The sequence below is a fragment of the Mixophyes fleayi genome, chromosome 7, assembly GCF_038048845.1.
Source record: "Mixophyes fleayi isolate aMixFle1 chromosome 7, aMixFle1.hap1, whole genome shotgun sequence".
NCBI classification, from domain to species: Eukaryota; Metazoa; Chordata; class Amphibia; order Anura; family Limnodynastidae; genus Mixophyes; species Mixophyes fleayi.
In genome coordinates, this window is record NC_134408.1 from 22,570,669 (window position 1) to 22,592,949 (window position 22,281).

The window sequence follows — 22,281 nt, forward strand, 5'->3', positions numbered from 1 at the left end:
ACAAAAGCTACCTTGTGGGAGAAAAACCAAAGTGAAACGCAGGCGAGAATGACGTAATAAGCGGTGTTTGTGCGACAGCAGATGACCTTAGGCCCTTGCCTTGCATCAAGCACGAGAACGCCAGATAGTCACGGTGGCCCAATATGGATGAAGAGAATTTAGTATTAATATGTTAACAACAAACCACAAATTCCTAAGACAGGAAAAATGAAGATGCTCTGGTGTGCAGTGTCAAAACTGGAGTTAACTCAATACTACACCTAAAACATAGACCCCTTAACATACTGTACTGCTTTGTAATATATATAGGTGCTAGACAAATAACTTAATAAATGAAAGAGCTATTAGTAACATTCAGGAACATATCAGCCAAAATTTCATATTATTTGAGGTAAAAAAAATACTTAATTTGGAATAAAGCATTGGTCCTAAGGAAAGTATTCTCCTTTGCACTCCAGACTTCCTGTAATTAAGTTTATTGAATGATAATCGGCCCTAGAATAGCAGTAATAACACAGGACAGTAGCGTGCAGCAAGGTAAATAACAAGGTTACATATGATGTTCAATATATTACTCCTGTAATGGTATTATACTAATATATACACACTTACTAAATGAAAACGCTGTGCAGATCATCCACTGTAAAACAAGTCCCACAGTCAGAGCCTGTATATAAAAGGCAAAGTGATTTTGCACCACGGAAATGCCCTCTTTTTAAGTTAGCTTTCTTCATTTTGGGACCTATATCAACCACATGTGGTAAATTGGTTCCATATGGATGGAAAAGAAAAAGGTGTCCTAACACACAGCAGCAATTTACTCTAATTCCCCAATTTCCCTTCACAGCCAGCAAACAGGAAACTGTTCTCTTCAAAATGAATCCGTTCCCAGCTCTATGCCCTTCCACACGCTCCCTGTTGCCCTCTGACACGCAGCTGTAATAAGATGAGCCGCAGCACAGTAAGGGAACGCGTCACTTTATAATATATGGATTCTTTACATCCTGAGGGAATTCTGTACATTCCATGCAGAGAGAACCACAGAGAAAACAAACAGCCCTAATAAAAAAAAAAAAAAAAAAAAAATGGCATAAGTTGCACAAAATGCTGTAACCCACAGCGACCAATCAAAAATTTGCTTTCTAACTTGCACTAAGCGACTCAAAACCAATGACTGACTGGATTACGTCACAGTATATCTGTGCTACTTAACAGGCATCTACATAAAAAGTAGGCACTCTGCATAGCTCAGCCCATTATAAAGTTTATAGTTACTTCAGCAATATCACCTTTCTCTGGCCTTAGGTCGCATAATCTGTGTTAAATGTCTTTTATACCACTTGCACCATCAACAGACCCATGTTTTTTATTTTGCAAAATGTGGATGGTGCTAGTTCATGTAAGGGGGGGGGGGGGGGAAAGCTCACATCCCTTGAGAACGCTGTTGTTCAGAAAGAATATAAAGGAATAAATACATTTCTGAAAGTCCAAAGTACAATGCTATTTTTTGAAAGTGCATCGGTCACCTTCACACAGAAGGGGAAGCCAATTTTTGGTCTGGAGCAGTGTTACAGTAGCCAATCAATTCACTAGAAACCAGTGACATCACTCAGTCACTTCATGATGAATACCCATGAGGCACTGCTTCTCAAAAACATTATTAGGCAAAATTCTAATGAACTCAGCACCTGTCTATGTGTAGACAACAGGTGCATTTTTTGGGATTATTGTTATTTATCTGCCGACCTTGAATGAAGCAAGCCATTCCGCACCAGCGAATTATATCTTTACGCTGTATCTCATCCCTAGTGTTAGGACAAGGTGCACGTGTGCAGCTATAAAAGGCTGCAGGGTGTAGATCTGTTTTACAGCATCTGTCATAAAATAGTGCCATATTTAAAACGCCATTTAAATGTGTTCTTTTCTCCCTGGCCCTTGCTTCAGACAAAGAAGAGGACTGCCCTCTTGACTTTTTCTACAAGTTACACTATTTAAAAACGTAAAAACACAAAGAAATGTATTCCCACTTCATAGAGAATATATACATACACACACACACACATACTATATACACATATACTCTAAGTCTATAAACCTCCAATAATGTTAAATATCTTTATAACCCAGGAGGAAACTCCTCGATACCTAATTAATCTAAAGCACATGCATTTGAAATAAGCATGCTGAAATTGGGAGGTGTGCGCAACCGGTGTTTAGGTCCCCTGATCATCAGACAAAATGGTGTACCACTACTTTTGGGGTCAAAGGGCACACCATAGGTCTTAGCTAAAAAAAAAAAAAAAAGTTTGAGTGCCACTGCTACAGAGTACTCATTAAGGATAATATTTAAAGATGTTAAACATCATTTAAGTAGATTTCGGTCACGTCTAAATCAAAGTTTATTATAATTCAGCCTGGCTTATACAAAACCAAGTGCTAGATTTCCTAAGCAGCTTGTTTGAAAAAGTGGAGATGTTGCCTATAGCAACCAGATTGCAGTTCTTATTTATTTAGAACATTCTACAAAATGACAGCTAGAATCTGATTGGTTGTTATAGGCAACATCTCCACTTTTTCAAACCCGCAGCTTAGTAAATATACCCCCAAGTCATTTTGACATGTATGACTATAGATAATTATCTGATTGTAATCAGGGATAGTCGAGGGGGATAACTGGTGTATGAAAGGCACTATAAGCTATCTACACAACTTAGCTTTGGTGGGAACGCAGAAAAGCCTATTTAAAAATCCAGGTTCCGACACATACAATGACTAGCTAGGGCTTGATAAGATCTGTGGTCTGGATAATGGCCAGTTTTGTGCTGATCTGGGCGATAGCCAATAAGGATGTAGTTTCACCACAGTCGATTATCAGGGCATAGACTAGGCGCACCACCCAATCCTGGGCGGGGCGGAGGCCACTTCTCCTTGATCAAATCTTTCCCCAAAGACAGAAAAAAAAAAAATATACAATGAAAACACGACTGGCTTTGAGCTTTATGAAGCCATTCCCAGGGTGAGCACAAGGTTAAAATACATATTTCCGAACTACACAGAAACAGTCAGTGGCTTAGACAAAGTCACCGACACTTTTGAACATGAGGAGCTCAACGGTAATCAACCAATACTGCGCATGGGTGATCGACGTGTCTGTTTTTCAGGTCAACACAGACCAAAGTAAATAAATACATGTTTAATCAGTTACTGAGAACCTTGGAAATTCAGTCACAAAGAGTCATATGTTCTGGGAAAAGGATGTTCTCAGGTATAGGATTAAGAGAAACAGTTGTGAGAAGAAAAGAAGAAAATAGACTTATATTTTAAAACAAGTTGGATGTATAAGTCCGCATTAGTTTTATAGGAGTCTCACATCACTACTCTGTGCTGCTGGGGGATCCTGCTCCATGCACTATATAATACTTAGCCTGTGACTTCCCCTCCTCACATCATGTCACTGCCCCTGTCACATGCAGCCCTGTCCTCACTAACACATCACTCATCTCCTGATATACTCTGGGCTGCTGAGGGACCCTGCTCCATACACTATATAATTCTCAGTCTGTGACTTCCCCTCCTCACATCATGTCACTGCCCCTGTCACATGCAGCCCTGTCCTCACTAACACATCACTTATATCCTGATATAGTCTGTGCTGCTGGGGACCCTGCGCCCTCCCCTATCCAATTCTCAGTCTGTGGCTCCCTCCCCTCATATCATGATGCTGTCCCTCCCAGGCAACCCTTTCCTCAATTACATAATAATACAGGTGGACAGACACTACCTCTAATAGAAAAAAAACCAAAAAACACATTCGCTCTGTATACAAAGCGAATCCCACCATGTCTATATAAGTCTTTCAAGAATCATTTTTATAGCGATATTTTCATCCACAGAAGGGTTAGTGGCCACCGTTTGCTGACTTCATTGCTCAGACTTGTGAGGATTATTCTGCTATTGACACACCTGAAGGGTGAACTGTTCTCCCTGCTGGCTGTGTTGACACCAGCAACATTCGCTTCACCACACATTGCCTGTGGTATGGAATCTCCCTAGGACACGTGTGAGGAAAAGAAAAGGCACAATCGTGATGGAAATCAGGTGGAGTCACATTGTGCATTACAGCCAGAGCCCTATCTGTGCGGCGTATTTGTGTGTGATATAACAGAGGCAATTATATATATTTATTTTTTAGATCACTGATCCACTTTCTAGCAGAATATTGTTTTTCATGCTTCAGTCTCAGGCAACAACTGTGGTTGGCGGTCAAACAGCAGATAATCCACCAGTCCATCTCAGGTTCCCTCTACCATTTCCCTGCACGGACGTTATCCATCATTTCTGCTCCAGTTTTACTGAACCATTGCACTCAGAAGTTAAGTAAGTGCAGAATTCCTCACATTTATCACCAGAAAAGACAAATTATTAACAAACTACACTATATCCCCCCCCCCCCCCCCACGATATCAAATTACTGAAATCATGTCATCAGCGACTACATCCTTAAACGGATAGAAAGAAAATTGGTTAAAGAATAAAAAAATGGCGGAGGGTCAAGATTTGGAACATGCTAGAGAATGGCACTCAAAAAAAATCTTTAGATTGTAAGCTCTCAAGAGCAGGACCCACTCTACCCTCTGTCTCATGTCAGCGCTTATTCAACCTTTGTGTCTATGTATGATTCGCATTTTGTACGTTTGCTTTGTTTTACGGACTGTCCAAGGTTGTAAAGTTTTGTGGCGCCTCCTAAATAAGTTTCATGTTGGTGATGACAAAATTGTTAGTTATACCCGTGATATAGCCATAGCAGACATGTGGTGAATTCAACTAGCCGCAAGTAAGTCTGTGTTTTCAGACGATTATCGGCTCGATATCACATTACCGTGTACGCTCCAAAGATGAACGATTATTGTTCCAAAGCTCATCACATCGTTTCATTTGATTTTTTAAACCAAATCAAAAAATCTTGTTAAAAATCGATGGACTGACATTGTTCCAATCCTGCAGTGTGTACGCACTCACAACCAGATCTCTATAGAGTTTATAGAGTCACTCTTTTCAGCCGATGGTTATGACAGATGACGAGCACAGGTCTGATAGTAAATCTTGTAAAACGTGTATGGTGTGTACACAGGAATCAGCGGCTGATCGGGACGTTCAGTCGTTGGTAAAATCGTTATAGATAGGGGCAGCACGGTGGCTCAGTGGTTAGCACTTCTGCCTCACAGCGCTGGGGTCATGAGTTCAATTCCCGACCATGGCCTTATCTGTGAGGAGTTTGTATGTTCTCCCTGTGTTTGCGTGGGTTTCCTCCAGGTGCTCCGGTTTCCTCCCACACTACAAAAACATACTAGTAGGTTAATTGGCTGCTATCAAATTGACCCTAGTCTCTCTCTTTCTCTGTCTGTCTGTGTGTGTGTGTGTGTGTGTGTTAGGGAATTTAGACTGTAAGCTCCAACGGGGCAGCAACTGATGTGAGTGAGTTCTCTGTACAGCGCTGCGGAATCAGTGGCGCTATATAAATAAATGGTGATGATGATGATAGATAACTTATTGGGAGAAAATTTTCTGCAGTGTGTAGCCAGCCTAAGACAATGCAACGGTCTTACACTACGATATAGGTTGAGATTATCCTCATTAACAGACACTGATTGTAATCACTGTTCAAACAATAGACTTCCTTTTACTAGTCATCCAATAATCTTCATCTGCTTTCTATTAGAACTTATTGGTGTTAACTACACTGGAAGTGTGATGCAAGATATATATCCATCTATACTGTTCAATAACCACCGTGCTCCTGTACTAATGACAATCATGCACTAATAGTAATTATCCATAGTTGTATACAGTGGCTGCATTTCTATTGTGAGCAGGGGGTATATACTCCAGTTCAAAACTCAGATACGGTTAAATTAAGGAGGAGAGAAAGCGCCACCAATGGTTGGATGACCCCAGGTCACAGCAGGAAACAGCAGATGGATTACAGGTCCTCAGATTGCAGGAGGTCACTGCCCATATACATCCCAAGCAACTGACTGACAGACTTTGCAACAGGAGTATCAACCTTCCTATTAGCCAATCTCCTGATTAGGCTTGGGAGGGTAGGGGAGATATCCATGATCCTTCCACAATTTCCTAGTGTGACCTGACATTAGGTCACATTTTCTCCCTCTACCACAAATTCAAAACAGATATTCCCACTTTAATAATCCATAAAAGGTGCACCCTGGTAGATTTATTTTTACCAAGGCAACACCAATGCTTCAAACAGTTAAAAACAAAACAAAACATTAGTTCAGGTTATAATTGCAATTAACCGAAGAACAAGATCCGGTGGTTTCAGTGTTCCTGGATAATTAGTTTGATTTGTACCAGGAACGTAGTACAATTTAGCTTTGGACAGCAGAGCCGGCCTTGGCAAGGAGACATGGAACTTTACAAGCATATTAATTAAGCAGAGAAGAAGGGGATTCTGTAGAGGAAAGATAATAACGCCAATTGTGTGTGGTCCTTTGCCAGCATTTCACAACTAGAACCGCCAGAGATAATAACGCGACAAAGGGACAATCTGAAACACCTATGGAAACATTCTACAACTAATTACCTCTTCCGCACATGATCTAACCCTTTAAAGAACACCCATCATTTGCAGACAGTGTAAGCTGCCTTTTCCTGAGCTGAACCCAATATTCATGAGCATTCTGCCTATCAATTCACTGAGAGCCAGGGACATCACGGAGGAGGGGAGTGTCAGTGATTTCATTTCATAGTTATTATTATTATTATCATTCCACTAAAACAAAGTTGTTGTGAACACACTGACCCATTTTCTTTCTCCGACGTCTTTCGTATCCTTGCTGTACGGACTACTGAACAGTTTAAGTATGCAACCATTCTTTGCTTGTAGCATTTTAACCAATACCCCGTTTGACATCACAATGAACTGCCTTGGTATCTGTATACCTGAATGGGTTAGAATTTTACAACAATTTTGGCCCAATTGGTGTTTTCATGTTATAACGGATGCACAGGAACCCAAAGTCACGGGATGTCAGGAAACAGTGTCCAGGCTGCCTCAGCGGTCATGAAATTTACTCTATAAAAACATACTATAAGTTTTTAGACTCTGATTTTAGTTTATGGTGCGTGGATAATGTGAACATTATCCAGATTTCCTCATTATCTCCCCCCCCCCCTCCCCCCAATACTATTATCGTCACCTTCTCATTATCCCATATTAAGTAAAAGCTGTTAATTAATAAGGGAGATCCGTTGGATACAAGTGCAACGGCTGCAATTATTCCCGGATGAATTTACTTAATGAAGAATAGTTCCAGAGGAGCCAACCCAACGACAGAAACACGACGTAAGCAGAGTGTGAAGCGAGTGGGAACGTGCAGAGGTGTCCTGGGGAGCTGTCTGTATGGTGGAAGATGGAAGTAGGCTGCCAGGCAGCTGTGTGTATGGGATAAAGTTTTATATATATTAGGCATTGGGTGTAACCTGTGGCTCCACAGCTGTTGTGGACCTACAAGTCCCATCAAAACCTGACATTCACCTCTTTAAAATTATATAGAGTTCACCTACATTACAGCGTGGCTTCCACGTCTTATCACACTTATCATCCTTCTGATGAGCAGTGTGATTGACAGGCAGGCAGCTACAATTAGTAAACCCCAGAAAACTACACGAAGCTTCCACTGTTCGGGTGAGAACACGGCACTATGGGTTTGATGCAAATGTGGGGAAATCACATTGAATTGTACTCAGACCCGGACACTGCTTTCTATCACTTTCCCCGTCTTGCGCTCCTGACTAACTGTGATGTAATAAGCAACGCCTGGGCCGACTCTGGTTTTCTATGCTCCTTACTGAGCAGAGGACCAGAGAATGAACACTGCATTAGGAATGACGCAAATGTCACGCACAGTGTGGAAGGAGAGTAATGGTGAAAATACCATCGGTCTTTGTGTTGTATCCTTTCATAAAGACACTTACCCTTGAGTATCAAACTCCCATTGTCCCATAGATTGTAAGCTTACGAGCAGGACCCCTCTTACCTCACTGTAAGTATTACCCAGTATTGTTTTATTAATGTTTGTTCACAATTGTCAAGCGCTACGGAATCTGTTGGCGCTATATAAACGATGATGATGATGATGATTTATGTGTAAGATAGCGAGCTTCCGTACACACAGCAAGAAGCCATAAGTGGTTCTCTGTTGTCCTTTCTGCCCCCTCCCAATCTAAACAAATGTCTGATAAGAAAGTAAAGTAATTCTACCTGCAGTACAGCAGGGAGAGGTGCAGGTAGAGGTGGAGGGGGGTATAATTTAGAACACACGAAAATTAGATCCAAAAGGAGAGCTAGTAATGACTCCCCAAATGGGCTGGTCACATACACTGTCACAGAATGTACAGACACAAACACATTTTTATTTATTTCTAAGCATAAATAATAGCATTAATAGTAGTAATAATAATAGCATGCCTTTAAGATTTACTGAAGGTGAATATTTAAAATTCAATAATTTATGGAGATAGGTGCCAATTATAATTAAAACAGATTATGCAAGGAAGAAGTTTCATCCAGGAGCAGTGTGAATTATTCATCCAGCGTCTGCCAGCCTTATAGCACAGCTGTCTGCACTCATTCCCTGTAGGAAGCCAATACGGTTACCTGGCATACTACAGAGACATAAGCACATGGATAGAGAACGGCAGGAATGTGTGATCCTAAGAGATTCTAAACTCTGCTTCTACTAACGCAATTAAGCCGGCAGTCCCCAGGCTCCTGCCACTTCCACTGTAGGGATCTAATTGAGTTATGACTTTAATGTCCTCAGCAGCGGCTGGGCCATGGAACTTACACGACCATTCTGCAAACACGACCCAGAGGTTTTAATGTTTGCAGCCAGAGCACGAAGAAGTGCTCTCTGGGACAATGTACACAGCCGGGCAAACTGCCTAGCACACAGCAGTCAATGACCGTAGCTGATGACCTGTAGTCCACTGTCATGTAACTCTTCATGCATTATTACATAGGAAACTTTGCTAAACCAAGTAAGTCTGCAAATCGCATATATGAGTGTGCGTGCTTTGCAATCATATTTGTCCATTTGCATATACCAATGGAGCAGAGTTTATTACAGTCAACAAGGCATCAGGGCAAGATGGTAGAGTATTAGGTGGAGAATCTATGCTATTTTAGGGCAATTGAATTTGGTTATGAGTGGGATAGACTAGCAAAAGTGATTCTGTAACGTTTCTAACAATACAATCTACTCCATCTGCGTGGCTACATATGACCCCTGGAATGAGATTTCATGAATTAGGGCACTGATCTAAAAGTACAGACTATGCAGAAAAACATTGTGTTCTTCTCGTACTTATTCTTGATCACAGTGTCCCAGAATAATATCTCTTACGGGTCACTTTAGTTCCTCCATTGAGATGAAGCCAACAGCTCCCCTCCGCTTGTACTCTGCTTTATGTCACTGTAACATTTTCACGGCCCCGCACTAGTGTTTTTTCAATGCCTGTACAAAATCCCTAACAAGTCTGTAGCGTGAGCCTGTGAATCAGGAAGTGGGGGCTGGGCAGCGGAAACAGACCCCAACAGAAAGCTCTAGGCCCCTGGGATATTGTAAACACATCTCAAGGAGTGGTGGGGCTTGCAGCGTGCACAACAATTTAAAGCCTAAAAATGCTTGCATCATCACAGTACACAGCCACCAATCAGATATGTGCTGTGTTCAAATTAGTCTTGAAAGGTGATCTCTGATTGGTTTATTAAGTATTAATGCAGTTCTAAAAGTATATTTTTCTAAGAATTTCACGGTTTTATTTTAACGGGGAAGAAAATCCTTAATACGATAAAAAAACAGGATCATCTACAGTTGAAATCTTGATTTTAAGTCCAATTATTTGATTTGCCTCCACAATTATGTGATTTACCCTCTAGTAACTCACACGTGAAGGATAAGAATACACAACAGTAGCATAAATGGTGCAAAAACAGCAAAACCAACATAAAACAAACAGATAAAATATCAACAAACATAAGCACAACTTTTGGAGGTCCCCGTCCCACTGCTTTATACCTGTTTGCCGTTTTCTGTGCTGTGGTTATTCTGTAGCTGATCTTCCTGGCTAGTATCCTCCTTCGATTTCCAAACCTCACCGTTGTTGTTCCCCACGGATGGAGAGGAAGGGGCACTTGAGTTAGGCTGAGATTCGGGAGGCGAGCTGGATTGCGAAAGGCGCCGATACTCATCTGCTTTTCTGTCAACGACGAGCAACCGTGTCTCATTCTCTATGGCTTTAATACGTTGAACCACCTGAATAAAGAAAAGGGGGGGGGTTGTTCATTAAATGTTACACTTTGTAGTGCAGTGCTTTTATAAACCGTAACGGTAACAATTCATTAACCACATGAGCTGATTCAACACAAACTAAATAATATAACTATATATTGTGCCAGACATTTCTTCCAGAAACACTTCCATTTTTAACTATTTTCGCCTGACTCCATCGTTCTCCTTGTGGGAAGCACCTCCAGCAATAAACCAGTTTGTATATTTAGAGCAAGCCTTCACAGATCACTGCACGTTTTATTATGTTTTATTTGTTTTAGATTATATCATAGTCAAACACCTCCTTAGGTGCGTATTGTCAAAGGAAAAGACAATCACAATGTCTGCTAATGTAGTACATAACAAAACAGGCCAGGTATGGGAACATTCTATGATGGAATGTTGGGCACCAGTCTGAAGAGGGAACACTCCGGTCTTAGAACCATGTTAAAATGTGGGTACAAATTTATAGTTGAGGTAGAGAATGTCCTAGATCCAACTTTAAAGTCCTATGCAAAAATTAAGCTATCAAGGATTTGTGTGCTACTTGAAAAAAGAGTCAATATTTAATGTATGTGCAAAATAATAAACTAATTTGCACCCCTTGCATTGTAACCTGGTTTGTCCAGGAGAAAACCTACTCCTTTTATTGCCTTACTATCCTTAATGAATCAGGCTTATTGTCAGTAATTTACACAGTCCATTGTCCTAACTGGTCTGGAACATAAAGTGGGGTTTGTGAAGTACACACCAACCTTCTGCCAATCTCTGCATGTCTCTTAAATGATATGAAACATAAACAGTAATGTCAAATGCCAAGTGATTTGGTAATAACATTTAGCTGTTCTTATCCGAAATGGTAAGTCAAAGTAATGTGGAAACTGCAGAGGGGGGGGTAATGTTTTACAATAGCAACTTTATATTCAAAAAGTATTGAGGTCCTTAACTAAATATTCATGACAGTTATACGAGCAGCAATTATGTGGATAAGAGTACATTTGGCTTAGTTATCATCTTGATGCTTCCTTAGCCTAAGTCTTTGTTTACACAAGTAGTATATCCCCTAGAGGATCCTTAACATTTAATACACCCATATTTATTTTTAGAAAATCTGTACTTAGGGACAATGATCATTGTTCTCCATCCTTGGGCAGCCCGCCAACGTTACAGGTTCCCACTGGTCGATTCTCTTAAAAATAGGATGAAAATTCAGGTGGAAAAAAACCCAAAAACAATAAAACAAACTCAATTATCACCGGCCCAGTAATACAGTGAATGTTCATCCAGATACAATCCAACGCAACAGCGTGAACTTACTTGTCCCTGTCACAAGTGTTGAGCTTTTATTTTTAAACACACCTCTCACTGCTCACAGCATAGCTATGTCCCAATTCCTTTCTGTGGCTGATTATGTCTATACAATGAGGATTAGACATCTGAGAATGTCAGGTGGATTGTGCCAGCTGGGCAACTTGTCAACGATGCCAGTATTCGGCCAACTGTGAAACTGGGCATCACAAATCCTATAATTGTAGCCAGTAACTATTGTTGTGCCTTGACACGTGGCATCAAGAGGGCAGAAGGTAGAGTGTATTATGTAAGATCTTAGCGCCAGAAGAAGGGGACGCTTTCATACAGCGCTCCCCACTATTTTACCGGTGTACCACCTTATGTCTCTAAAGTTTCACCAAGTACTTCTTACATGGGTACAAAAAAAAAAAAATCAATATATGAAATGACATTTTTAAATAATACAGTTAACCATTAGTTTTAGTTCAGCTCAGAACTTAACCCTTTTCTAAATAACACATTCATTGTCACTCAGAACTGGCGGAAAAATAGATCCGATGTGGAGTCATCATCAGACCAACTCACTGGTCCACATAGGAACCAGCCATTCTACTCTAGTGATGACCACCCAGACCTATGGTTATCTTAGCCGAAAAGGTGGAAAACTGGATAAAGATTGGGCCACGTGTCCCCTCTGAAGTAGTCGCTGCGGTGAAGAAACGCGTTCGGAGCAAACTTTCTACCCACTGCATTCCGGCATGTACTTCACATTCCTCTGACAGACGCTCCCCTGCAATTTGAGTTGGGAATGATTTGTTACTAATTTAGAGGTTATCAATATATTTTATTATTGGTGCTTTGGAATATCTATAAGACGACTTTGCACCCATATATTTTCTCTCTCCTCATTTGGCGTTTCAATTGAATGAATGTAATAATTTTTAACCAGTTCTATGTGTATGCATAATAACTCTGCCTAATTAAAGGAGTGGTATTATAGTATTTTGGATAAGGAACTACTTGTAGCACTGCTTAATGTTTTTTAGGGGCTTGAATTGAGTTGCTGGATATGTATGGGTAACTTTAGCTATATAGAAAGCATTCATAAGACACGCAGATTTGGGTCCCATCTAGGCCCTGGACCCTCTAGTTACGTGAATAGATATGTATAACTTAAGGACAGTGCGCTTCGGCTATCAATGACACAACCTTGTATTTCTGTTTTTGTCATTAAAGTCCCATTTTGAACTACCGCTGTCATACAAGGAAGGTTTTGATCCGAGGAACCAATAAAATCACTACATTTATCACACTCTTTCAGCTCTTCAGACTTAACCGGAGTCGCGCTAAGAACACAGAGAACAGCCCGATTCTATAAATATGTAGGGATTGGACTCAAAATGTTCAAAGCTTCAAGGTTGCTTGCTATAAACAACACTCTGTGTCAGACCAAAGCAAAGTGACCTCTCCACTTTGCACCGCAAAATAAAGGCTGCCAAAAATAGGAGAGGATTAAAAAAAAAAAAAAAAAAAGGTTAAGAAAACAAAATTCATTTCTACAGCCCAGGATGTGAAGCCACAATGACAAAAACCGAACACAATGTTACACAGAGCTCGGTGACAATGAAGGAAAGCAAACACAATGCCACAGTGATCTCGGCAACAATGACAGAACCAGACACAATTTGATACGGCCTCCTTAACCCTTTCACTGACATTGTTTACAAACACACAGCAGGCATGACATCAGCGAGATGGTTCCTTTTTATAGCACCCTCGCTCTGCATTATCAGAACCAATTTATTTCAATTAAAAGGGCTATGATACTCCAACGCTATTTACTTTAAACATAACTGGCGAATAAAGAGTTGGAGACATTTGTGCTCCGCAACGTACATAGAAGAAGACGCGGACAAGAATAATGACGTGTTTAGGTGGAGATTGCAAATTTCTGGTATTGTGCTTGTTCCTGTGGATGGAGTTGAACAAAACGAAGAGATTTCTTGAAAAGTCTGAAGTAGACGCACTAGTGTAACACACTCATTTCCATTATGCGGAACAAAACTATTTTAAATCTCCGCGTAAGGACTTGAATCTAGCTCCAGCTGAGACCGAGAGGAGATTGGGGGCTAGATTTACTAAGCTGCAGGTTTGAAAAAGTGGGGATGTTGCCTAAAGCAACCAATCAGATTCTAGCTATCATTTTGTAGAAGGTACTAAATACATGAAAGCTAGAATCTGATTGGTTGCTATAGACAACATCCCCACTTTTTCAAACCCGCAGCTTAGTAAATCTAGCCCCGGGTCTCGTCCTAAATTTCGGTGAAGATCATTAGTGCCTACAATGCCACAGTACAACGGAACCTATGTATAATTAGGGTACATTTTCCCTTTAACGTTAACTGACAACGTAATCTGACTGGCACGGACTTGGTCGTGTTCTGTGAGACATTTTATTTATGCAAAGTTTAGAGCATGATCGTAAATGACCACACGCTATCTCAGACATGAAAGGAGGCTTCCTGGGAATGCTATGCGTGCATGCCAATGTTTACAGTCCTGCATGCTTATGCTAATAGCACTGTATAGCTTAGGCAGACTATACACTGCAGCAAAACAATATCACCGATTGTGCGTAGGGATCTTGTAACCAGATATGGTGAATTAAAGGCACAGTCACAAGGGACAAGGAAGGCAAACATAAGAAAATAATACAGAATGTTTTACCGTATGGGCCCCTGAGGGGGGCAGAAAGGGAGCCCTGACATCCGCCGAACAGCATATGGTGTTGGGCAATGCAAACATTAAGTCAGTGGTTTATTAGAGCTTAAGAGGCTGCATGCTCAGTCGTAGACAAGATGTTTTATATTAGTAAACCACCTGCAAGGATAAGATCACTAGTAACCATCTGGTTTACGAACAGGTCTCTAATCCAACAATACTGCTAACAGCATCAGCATGGGTCTAATGCTCTGCCAGTAAAAGTAGACGGTTATTCGACTCCAAAATAGAACACAGAACTGGTTAGTCAGACGGAATGCAGGGTGGCAGTTACTGTAGCCAGCCTGGGGCACAAGAAGGCTTAACAAACTGAAATTATGAAAATTTGAAACACTATATTAAATGTCCCTTTTCCCCAAAACTTACAACCCTCCAGGAGAGCAGTGGACAAAGACAATCTCAAGAGAGGACAACAGCCAACTGGATGAGTGATGTGGTCTGCAAACAGCCGTGGCCGCTATCAAATTCACGTGCCACCATGTGCCTTCTCAAAATGCCAGGAGAATTTAAAAAAAAATCAGGGGTCTCAGTGAAAATCCAAGGGCAGGACCCTGACCATTCTGGTATGCAGGGTGTAGAAAAGAAATGGTAAAAACTAGATTAGGAAAGACTCCTTTATGAACAAGAAATGAATACATAGCGGTTGTTAATAACTACCAGATCCAAAGAGCCTCATGTAAGAGCCCTTATGTAAAGCAGAATATGGGCTGCCCAGTCATATACCTTTCTCAGGTAGCACTCCTTGTTTAATTTCACAGACACAAGCAGAAAAAGTGGTCATATAGACTAGATTACTAAATTTACCTATTATCTCCTAGGTGTAAGAAAATACCCTGCCTTGCCCAAAGTCCCCACAAGCGGAGTAAGCAGATGGGCGAGAGCTGGCAATGTTTGAGCTATGGGTTGTCTATTCAGAACCCTAAACATTACCAGCCTGTTAGTGGATAAAGCATAAAGAGTCTATAGCCATGTCTTCTTGTAGGATATACCTGGCTGTACCCAATGCCTCTTGCATTCTGTTATTCAGCCTCAAAATAAAACCAATGTTGCTGGTGTATAGTGAATGTAGCACGGCATTGGATAGGGGGTCACAGGTTTGGCAGCTACTATCATTCAACTCCGGTTTGAAGGGTTTCCAGGTATGGAGCCCTCCACAGCATTACATAGTTACACCTCTAGCACTCTACAGACACCCTGCCAAGGCTGGATCCAGATACACAGTTGGGTTCTATAAGAACCACCTTAAGCGGACAACCTCTTTGCTTAATTTTTAAAGTCTTATTCAGGCTTCATATTGTCCGCTCCAAATCTTGCGCAATTCTAGTCGCTAGAGCACATAGACTCACAAGCCTTAAAAACTTACAGCGCATGTACAGGTACAGTTATATCTTCTGCTTCTTGTCCTGGGTGCTACTGTTTATTAGATTACGGTTGTTGACCTTTGCTTTGCTCTTGACCGTCGTTCTTTGCTGCCTGTCCTGACCATAATGTCTCCAATACTTTTCTTGCTGATTTTATACAACTTCTGTCTATTCGTGTACAGCTCACCCTGCCTCACCACGCAGCCCTTTGGTTTTCCACTGGTTGGTGAAGTGCACAAGACCGGAGGGAACCAAGTACCAGTATAGACATTAAGTTCTGTGGGGAAGGAGGCTGCTGAAGGTGAAGACCACGACTAGTCTGGCTATAGTGTCTTCTGGTGTCAGTGGTGACCATTACAGAGACTATAAGGAAATAATGACTATTCAAACCAGTTCTCGACTAAATCTGGACTCCCCCGTATCTCTCCTGTGCCAGCCGGAGACACTGCATGCCCGGGCTCGCTCTGTCATTGGTGGAGTCACTGATAAGACACTGGCGAATCAGAATGAAGCAGCTGCCCTCTGATTCGTAGCTAAAAAGTCTCTTGCATACAGCGCTGCACAACTGTCAGTCTGGCAAGTGGTATATAAGAGTCTCGCATGGCGGGACTAAGCTTAGCACCACAGCAGATGACCGCGTGCTGGCCTGTTCTGTCTAAAGCTGGTCCTCTTCCTTGCTGCTGTCTGACCAGCTCTGGGAGGCACCATATGTGGGTCTTTTTTCTCTTACAAATTGTTCTCTCCTAAGTTTTCGCCTTGGCTCCTAACTCTTAAGCGAAATGTGTAGAACAAACAGTCCCATCCTAATTATCATCTCCAGACTCACAAATCAGGTTCAAGGCTCAAGTGGTTAATGAGTGTTCCAAGTCCGCCCTATGGGAACCATGGTCGGATGGTCTAATGAAAAACCCAGTAACGTAATTATATTGCACAAAGCTTTACTATTGGTAAACAGCTGCGGCTCCCAGCAGGTAAGAGCCTGAATTAAAAACCCGAATTGTGTGCATCCCTTCTGCTCTGAAAATGCACATTGCAAAACTATAAAGTACTATTCTGCAGGTCATAGGGCTACGATTTAATGAGGAAATCTGCAGCTACAATGTGTGTGTGTGTGTGTGTGTGTGTGTGTGTGTGTGTGTGTGTGTGTGTGTGTGTGTGTGTGTAACTGGCGAGTTGGAAAACAGCAGAGAGGTCTGCTGACAATGCTACACTAGATGTTTTCATGCCTCTAGAGGGATACTCAAGATGTATCATCTCGGGATTAGACTACTTCATTAAGACCTGAATTTAATTTGGTACCTGGCAAACAACAAATCCAGTAGTTGGAGAGACAAATAATTGACATATAATTTACTATGAACGTGGATATAGAAGGAAATGAAAAACCACATTACGGTTGAAATAGAGATATCAGTATCTGGAATCAACGGTCATAAGATCTGCACATGTTCAAAAAAAATAAATGTAATGCTGTCTGCACGTGGTTGTCAGTTGTGTGCTCTGACATTCCTGTGTAATTAACACATCTTCAGAGCAATAATAATAAAATGCACTAAATCATCATCGTCATTTATTTATATAACGCCACTGATTCCGCAGCGCTGTACAGAGAACTCACTCACTTCAGTCCCTGCCCCATTGGGGCTTACAGTCTAAATTCCCTAATACACACACATAGACAGACAGACTAGGGTCAATTTGTTAGCAGCCAATTAACCTACCAGTATGTTTTTGGAGTGTTTGAGGAAACCGGAGCACCCGGAGGAAACCCAAGCAAACACAGGGAGAACATACAAACTCCTCACAGATAAGGCCATGGTCGGGATTTGAACTCATGACCAAAGCGCTGTGAGGCAGAAGTGCTAACCACTTAGCCACCGTGCTGCCCACTAAATTAGTACATCCGTTCTCCTGTGTAGTATATGAGGGGGGGTTCCATTGACATACGCCAGTTGTCAAACTGTACCTGTTGGCTGCAGGAATTTTTTCTAGAATGGACCAATATTAATGACCATGCCGGATATTCTCTCACTAGGAACTTTTGACAGTACATGTGCCTCATGACTCAGTGGTTCCTAGTGAAGTGATCGGCTCATGAATATTGGTTTTAAAACACACTGGGCCTGATTCATTAAGGAAAGTAATGCAAAAAAAAAAAAAAAGTGACTTTGCACCTGGGCAAAAGCATGTTGCATTGGAGGGGAAGCTAAATTTAAAATGTGGGGACAGATTTATTGTTGGGGTAGGGCATGTCCTAGATCAACTTTGAATTTCCGTGTAAAAATAAAGTTATCAAGTATTTGTGCAGCACGGTGGCTTAGTGGTTAGCACTTCTGCCTCACAGCGCTGGGGTCATGAGTTTGCTTCCCAACAATGGCCTTATCTGTGAGGAGTTTGTATGTTCTCCCTGTGTTTGCGTGGGTTTCCTCCAGGTGCTCCAGTTTTCTCCCACACCCCAAAAACATACTAGTAGGTTTATTGGTTGCTATCAAAATTGACCCTAGTCTGTCTGTCTGTCTGTCTATGTTAAGGAACTTAGACTGTAAGCTCCAACGGGGCAGGGACTGATGTGAATGAGTTCTCTGTACAGTGCTGCGGAATCAGTGGCGCTATATAAATAAATGGTGATGATGATTTGTGCGCTACATGAAAAAAGAGACAGTATTTAACTTATGTGCAAAATAATAAGCAAATTTGCACCTCTTGCATTGTAACATGTTTTGTCCAGGAGAAAACTTACTCGCTTTTTGTCTTAATTTCTTTAATGAATCAGGCCCACTGCGTAGTGTGTTTTAGGTGGAGGGATAAAGCTCCCTAGACATTAAGGGAGGATTTCAATTAGCAGCGGCAGTGCTGAGAGCCTATGCTGGTGTAACGGACAGACATATTTTGCAACTTCCAGAGATATTTTGTAAAGGAGATAATTTTTTATAGCTGTCCTGCAACAAATTATGTATGCTTAAAAGGTTCTTAACTTGCTATTTAAAGTTGTAAACCTTTATGCTTTTCTCCTAAATAGTGCTCAGTTTAGGTGCCCTTGACGTGGGGATGCAGGCTTAAATGTTTTGATCAAAATATGAACAAATACCTCATGTTTTCATTTTGCTAGACACACACAGATATGCAGTGTAAAGGATAAGTGCTGACAACTGTCTTTTTGTTTTGTATACATATATGGGCATTTATATTGCAACGCAGCTGGTACCACATACAATATGGGATATACCGGGCGCAGGCTTGTTTTTTCTCTGGTTTTGTTTCAAAATATTGCCTTATTGTCATAGAAGCTGTCCATCAAGCCTATCTAAGGCACATTTGGGTGTGGCTCACAAGCCTGCCCTTGCTAGATGTAAACCCCTATACCTGGGAGGTGAGTGCATCTGATTTTAACTGCATTTTAATGGTGTTTAAAGCATATATGAAAGCGTAGGACCTGCATATAATGAGGTGCCCTTGACGCTGGGATGCAGACTTAAATGTTTTGATCAAAATATGAACAAATACCTCATGTTTTCATTTTGCTAGACACACACAGATATGCAGATTAAAGGATAAGCGCTGACAACTGTCTTTTTGTTTTGCATAAATAGTGCTCAGTTTAGCCACATTTATGGCTTGGATTACTTCTGTGTGTTTGAATGTGCTCGCTCTTTGCTCAATATGAGCCTAGAAAAGTACTTTACTGCAGGAGTGTAATTGGAAGGTGAAAAATCCCATTACAAGTATAGAAATAAGGTTGGGATTTCAGTACCTCTGACCAGTCAGAAAATCCTGTCCTTCTGCAGAGGGGAAATGGATGGGTGCCTATCCAATAAAGGGGTACTCTTGCCGTAATGTGCTTCTCTCCACCCTGCTCGCTCATTTGAATAATTCAATTTGCAAATCGAAATCTATGCATTTATGCAAATCTGGGCTTGTGACTGTCACTAAGCACTTTACTTTCAAAGATGACCCTTATTGACCACAGCAGGAGGAAAGTGATATCACATAACATTTATCTGCAAGTTTCCAAGCCTGACTTTTAACCAAACTTGCCCCTTTGGCTACACATACAACATTAACACAGCGAAGTAACAGCTCACATGACCATCAATGTCACAGGCACTTGGGTAATATCATTCATTTCACATGCCTGTGGTATAACAGTAATCCTATGATTAATATCTGTATTCTACTTGTGTGTGTACTCAAATGAACCGTATCAATCTCGATGTTGTCTAATCACGGGCTTAAACTGTCAGTTGAAAAATTGTATCACTTTAAACCTAAGAAAATGTAAACAGAATACATGCTGGAATAATCACACTGTTAAACTAGACTGTGTTTGAGGCCATGTTAGTCAAAGAATTTTTTTGTTGATATAAAAAGCCAACATATGCCACAAAAGAAAAAAAAAATTGGCATGTGGCGTATTATATGATGTTCTATATACACAGAAGTTGGGAGAAAATATTCACTCTCATGTGTGTACTAGTTATCCTAGAACTGTTGCTTGCTGCACGTATGAGGCACATTTAATAACAAGGTGCCATGTGCGCAAGTGAGTTGTAACCATATCAACCAATCAGACGTTTGTATTCATTATCTAAACTGCGCTCTGAAAATGCCAGAATCTGATTGGTTGCCATGGGATACATCACATGTACACATAGCACCAGGTTACTAAGTAAACCTCTTAGAACCTTTCCTTTCCTGAATGATCAGTGACAATCCAGAGAGGAGACCTCGTCTTCTTATTAAAGAATTCCTTCCGAACCGGTCTCCTGTACCTCTGCTGGCATGACACGATGGCCTGTCAGCACACAAGAAGCCAAATACTACTTTTAGAAACATTTGTTACATATATTTGTCTAGTTTTTATGGCTATTGGATCAGAAAATTTTAATTCATGGAGTTTGCTTCATGGTAAAAAGGGATTTACTGAGCATGCAAGGTTAAATAAAGTGGAATTTAGAGTAATGTAACTTGCACTTGCGTACCCTCCTATGTCTCAAAGGCAGATCGGGGGAGGGCAACAGTATGGTTGATAACATCACCATGAATATGGTCAGTGTGCTCCTCAATGACCAGGATTTTTAACTCCATTTAAGCTATGTTGGACATCCGTACCATGATCAGGGCAGACGTTAGATCACCTTTGTGTCAGTACCCTAAGTCAGGCATATCTGTCTTCAAGTGTTGATGAACTACAGCTCCCATAATACACTGCGAGTTGGATGCTTGCAGATCACCTTTGGCGCATGCAGGGAAGGGCAACTTTGGTACTGTCAACACATACAGAATAGGAGCCTGCTCTATATTTACTTGTGTTCAAAGTTGTGAATTGAAAACACAATTGAAAAACTAGCACGTCAATGACAGCAGCCACTACATGTGTCCTCTGGTGACGTGAACATCAGAAAACAGGTAACCTCTTACTTACAGTTCATCTGTAAGCGAAAATGATTCAGTCTTAGCCACCACCTAAAGTATACTCTCCTTTTTACTTCCTTAACGCACATACCAAGGCTTCCTAATTATGTTGACGGCTGTGGTTAGCACATTGCCAAGCTTAATTGACAGATGACTCAGAGGAGAAATGTCATTGCAAATTAAAAACACATCACTTACAAATGGAGCAATACATTATAAGGTGCAAATGCTGATACACATTCTGCAAAACTTCTTTTTTTTTTTTTACTACAGAAGACGAAATGTAGACACAAAGCTAGGAGCATTTTTGACAAAATAAGGCCAAAATTAAGATTTATTGACAATATTAGATACATTTTACACTTGCTCTCTTAACTTACTGTGATATTGACTTTGGGAGCATGCATTTATTACTGATTAAATAGTAGTATTGAGGTTTTAGCACTACAAACCCAGTTGTAAGGATGTTAAAACAAGTAGCCACTATTTTTAAATAAACAAATAAATAAATAATATATATATATATATATATATATATATATATATATATATATATATATATATATATATATATATTTATTTTTTTTATATTACAGGTGATTTTCTGAAGGCAAGCATGTCCCCATATTTTCACAACCCCTGTCCTTAAACACCACAACCTGTTTAAAAAAAAATAATTCACATTTACCAAACAATTATGTAAAGCCAGTCATGAATAGTGGTGATCTGGTTGATCGGACTGATTGCCAATCAACCAATTCTATACCCAACTGGCCACATCCATAACTTTCCGATTGGTGGTAGGTATAACGGACCATACCTACATTAAAACCACTGACAAGTGAACTGAAAGACAGTGATTATTTTGTTACAATGACACCTGCCAAGGGCATTGAATAGTCAGTTCTTGAAGTTTATGTGTTGGAAGCAGGGGCAAGTGAGTGCCAGAACTGGACCATAATCACCATTTATTTATGCATCTAGCGCCACTAATTCCGCAGCGCTGTACAAAGAATTCGCTCACATTAGTCCCTGCCCCGATAAAGCTTACAGTCTAAATTCCCTAACACACATACAGACAG

At 40.8% G+C, this 22,281-nt stretch overlaps 1 protein-coding gene across 1 annotated transcript in view; it reads right to left on the reverse strand.

The window, feature by feature from the left end:
- The window catches only part of NHERF2 (NHERF family PDZ scaffold protein 2), a 68,891-nt gene that overhangs the window by 44,632 nt on the left and 1,978 nt on the right, over positions 1-22,281 (reverse strand). The window contains exon 2 of the mRNA XM_075179330.1: positions 10,104-10,340. Within this exon, the coding sequence (XP_075035431.1) occupies positions 10,104-10,340 (237 nt within the window). The remainder of the gene's footprint in view (positions 1-10,103; positions 10,341-22,281) is intronic.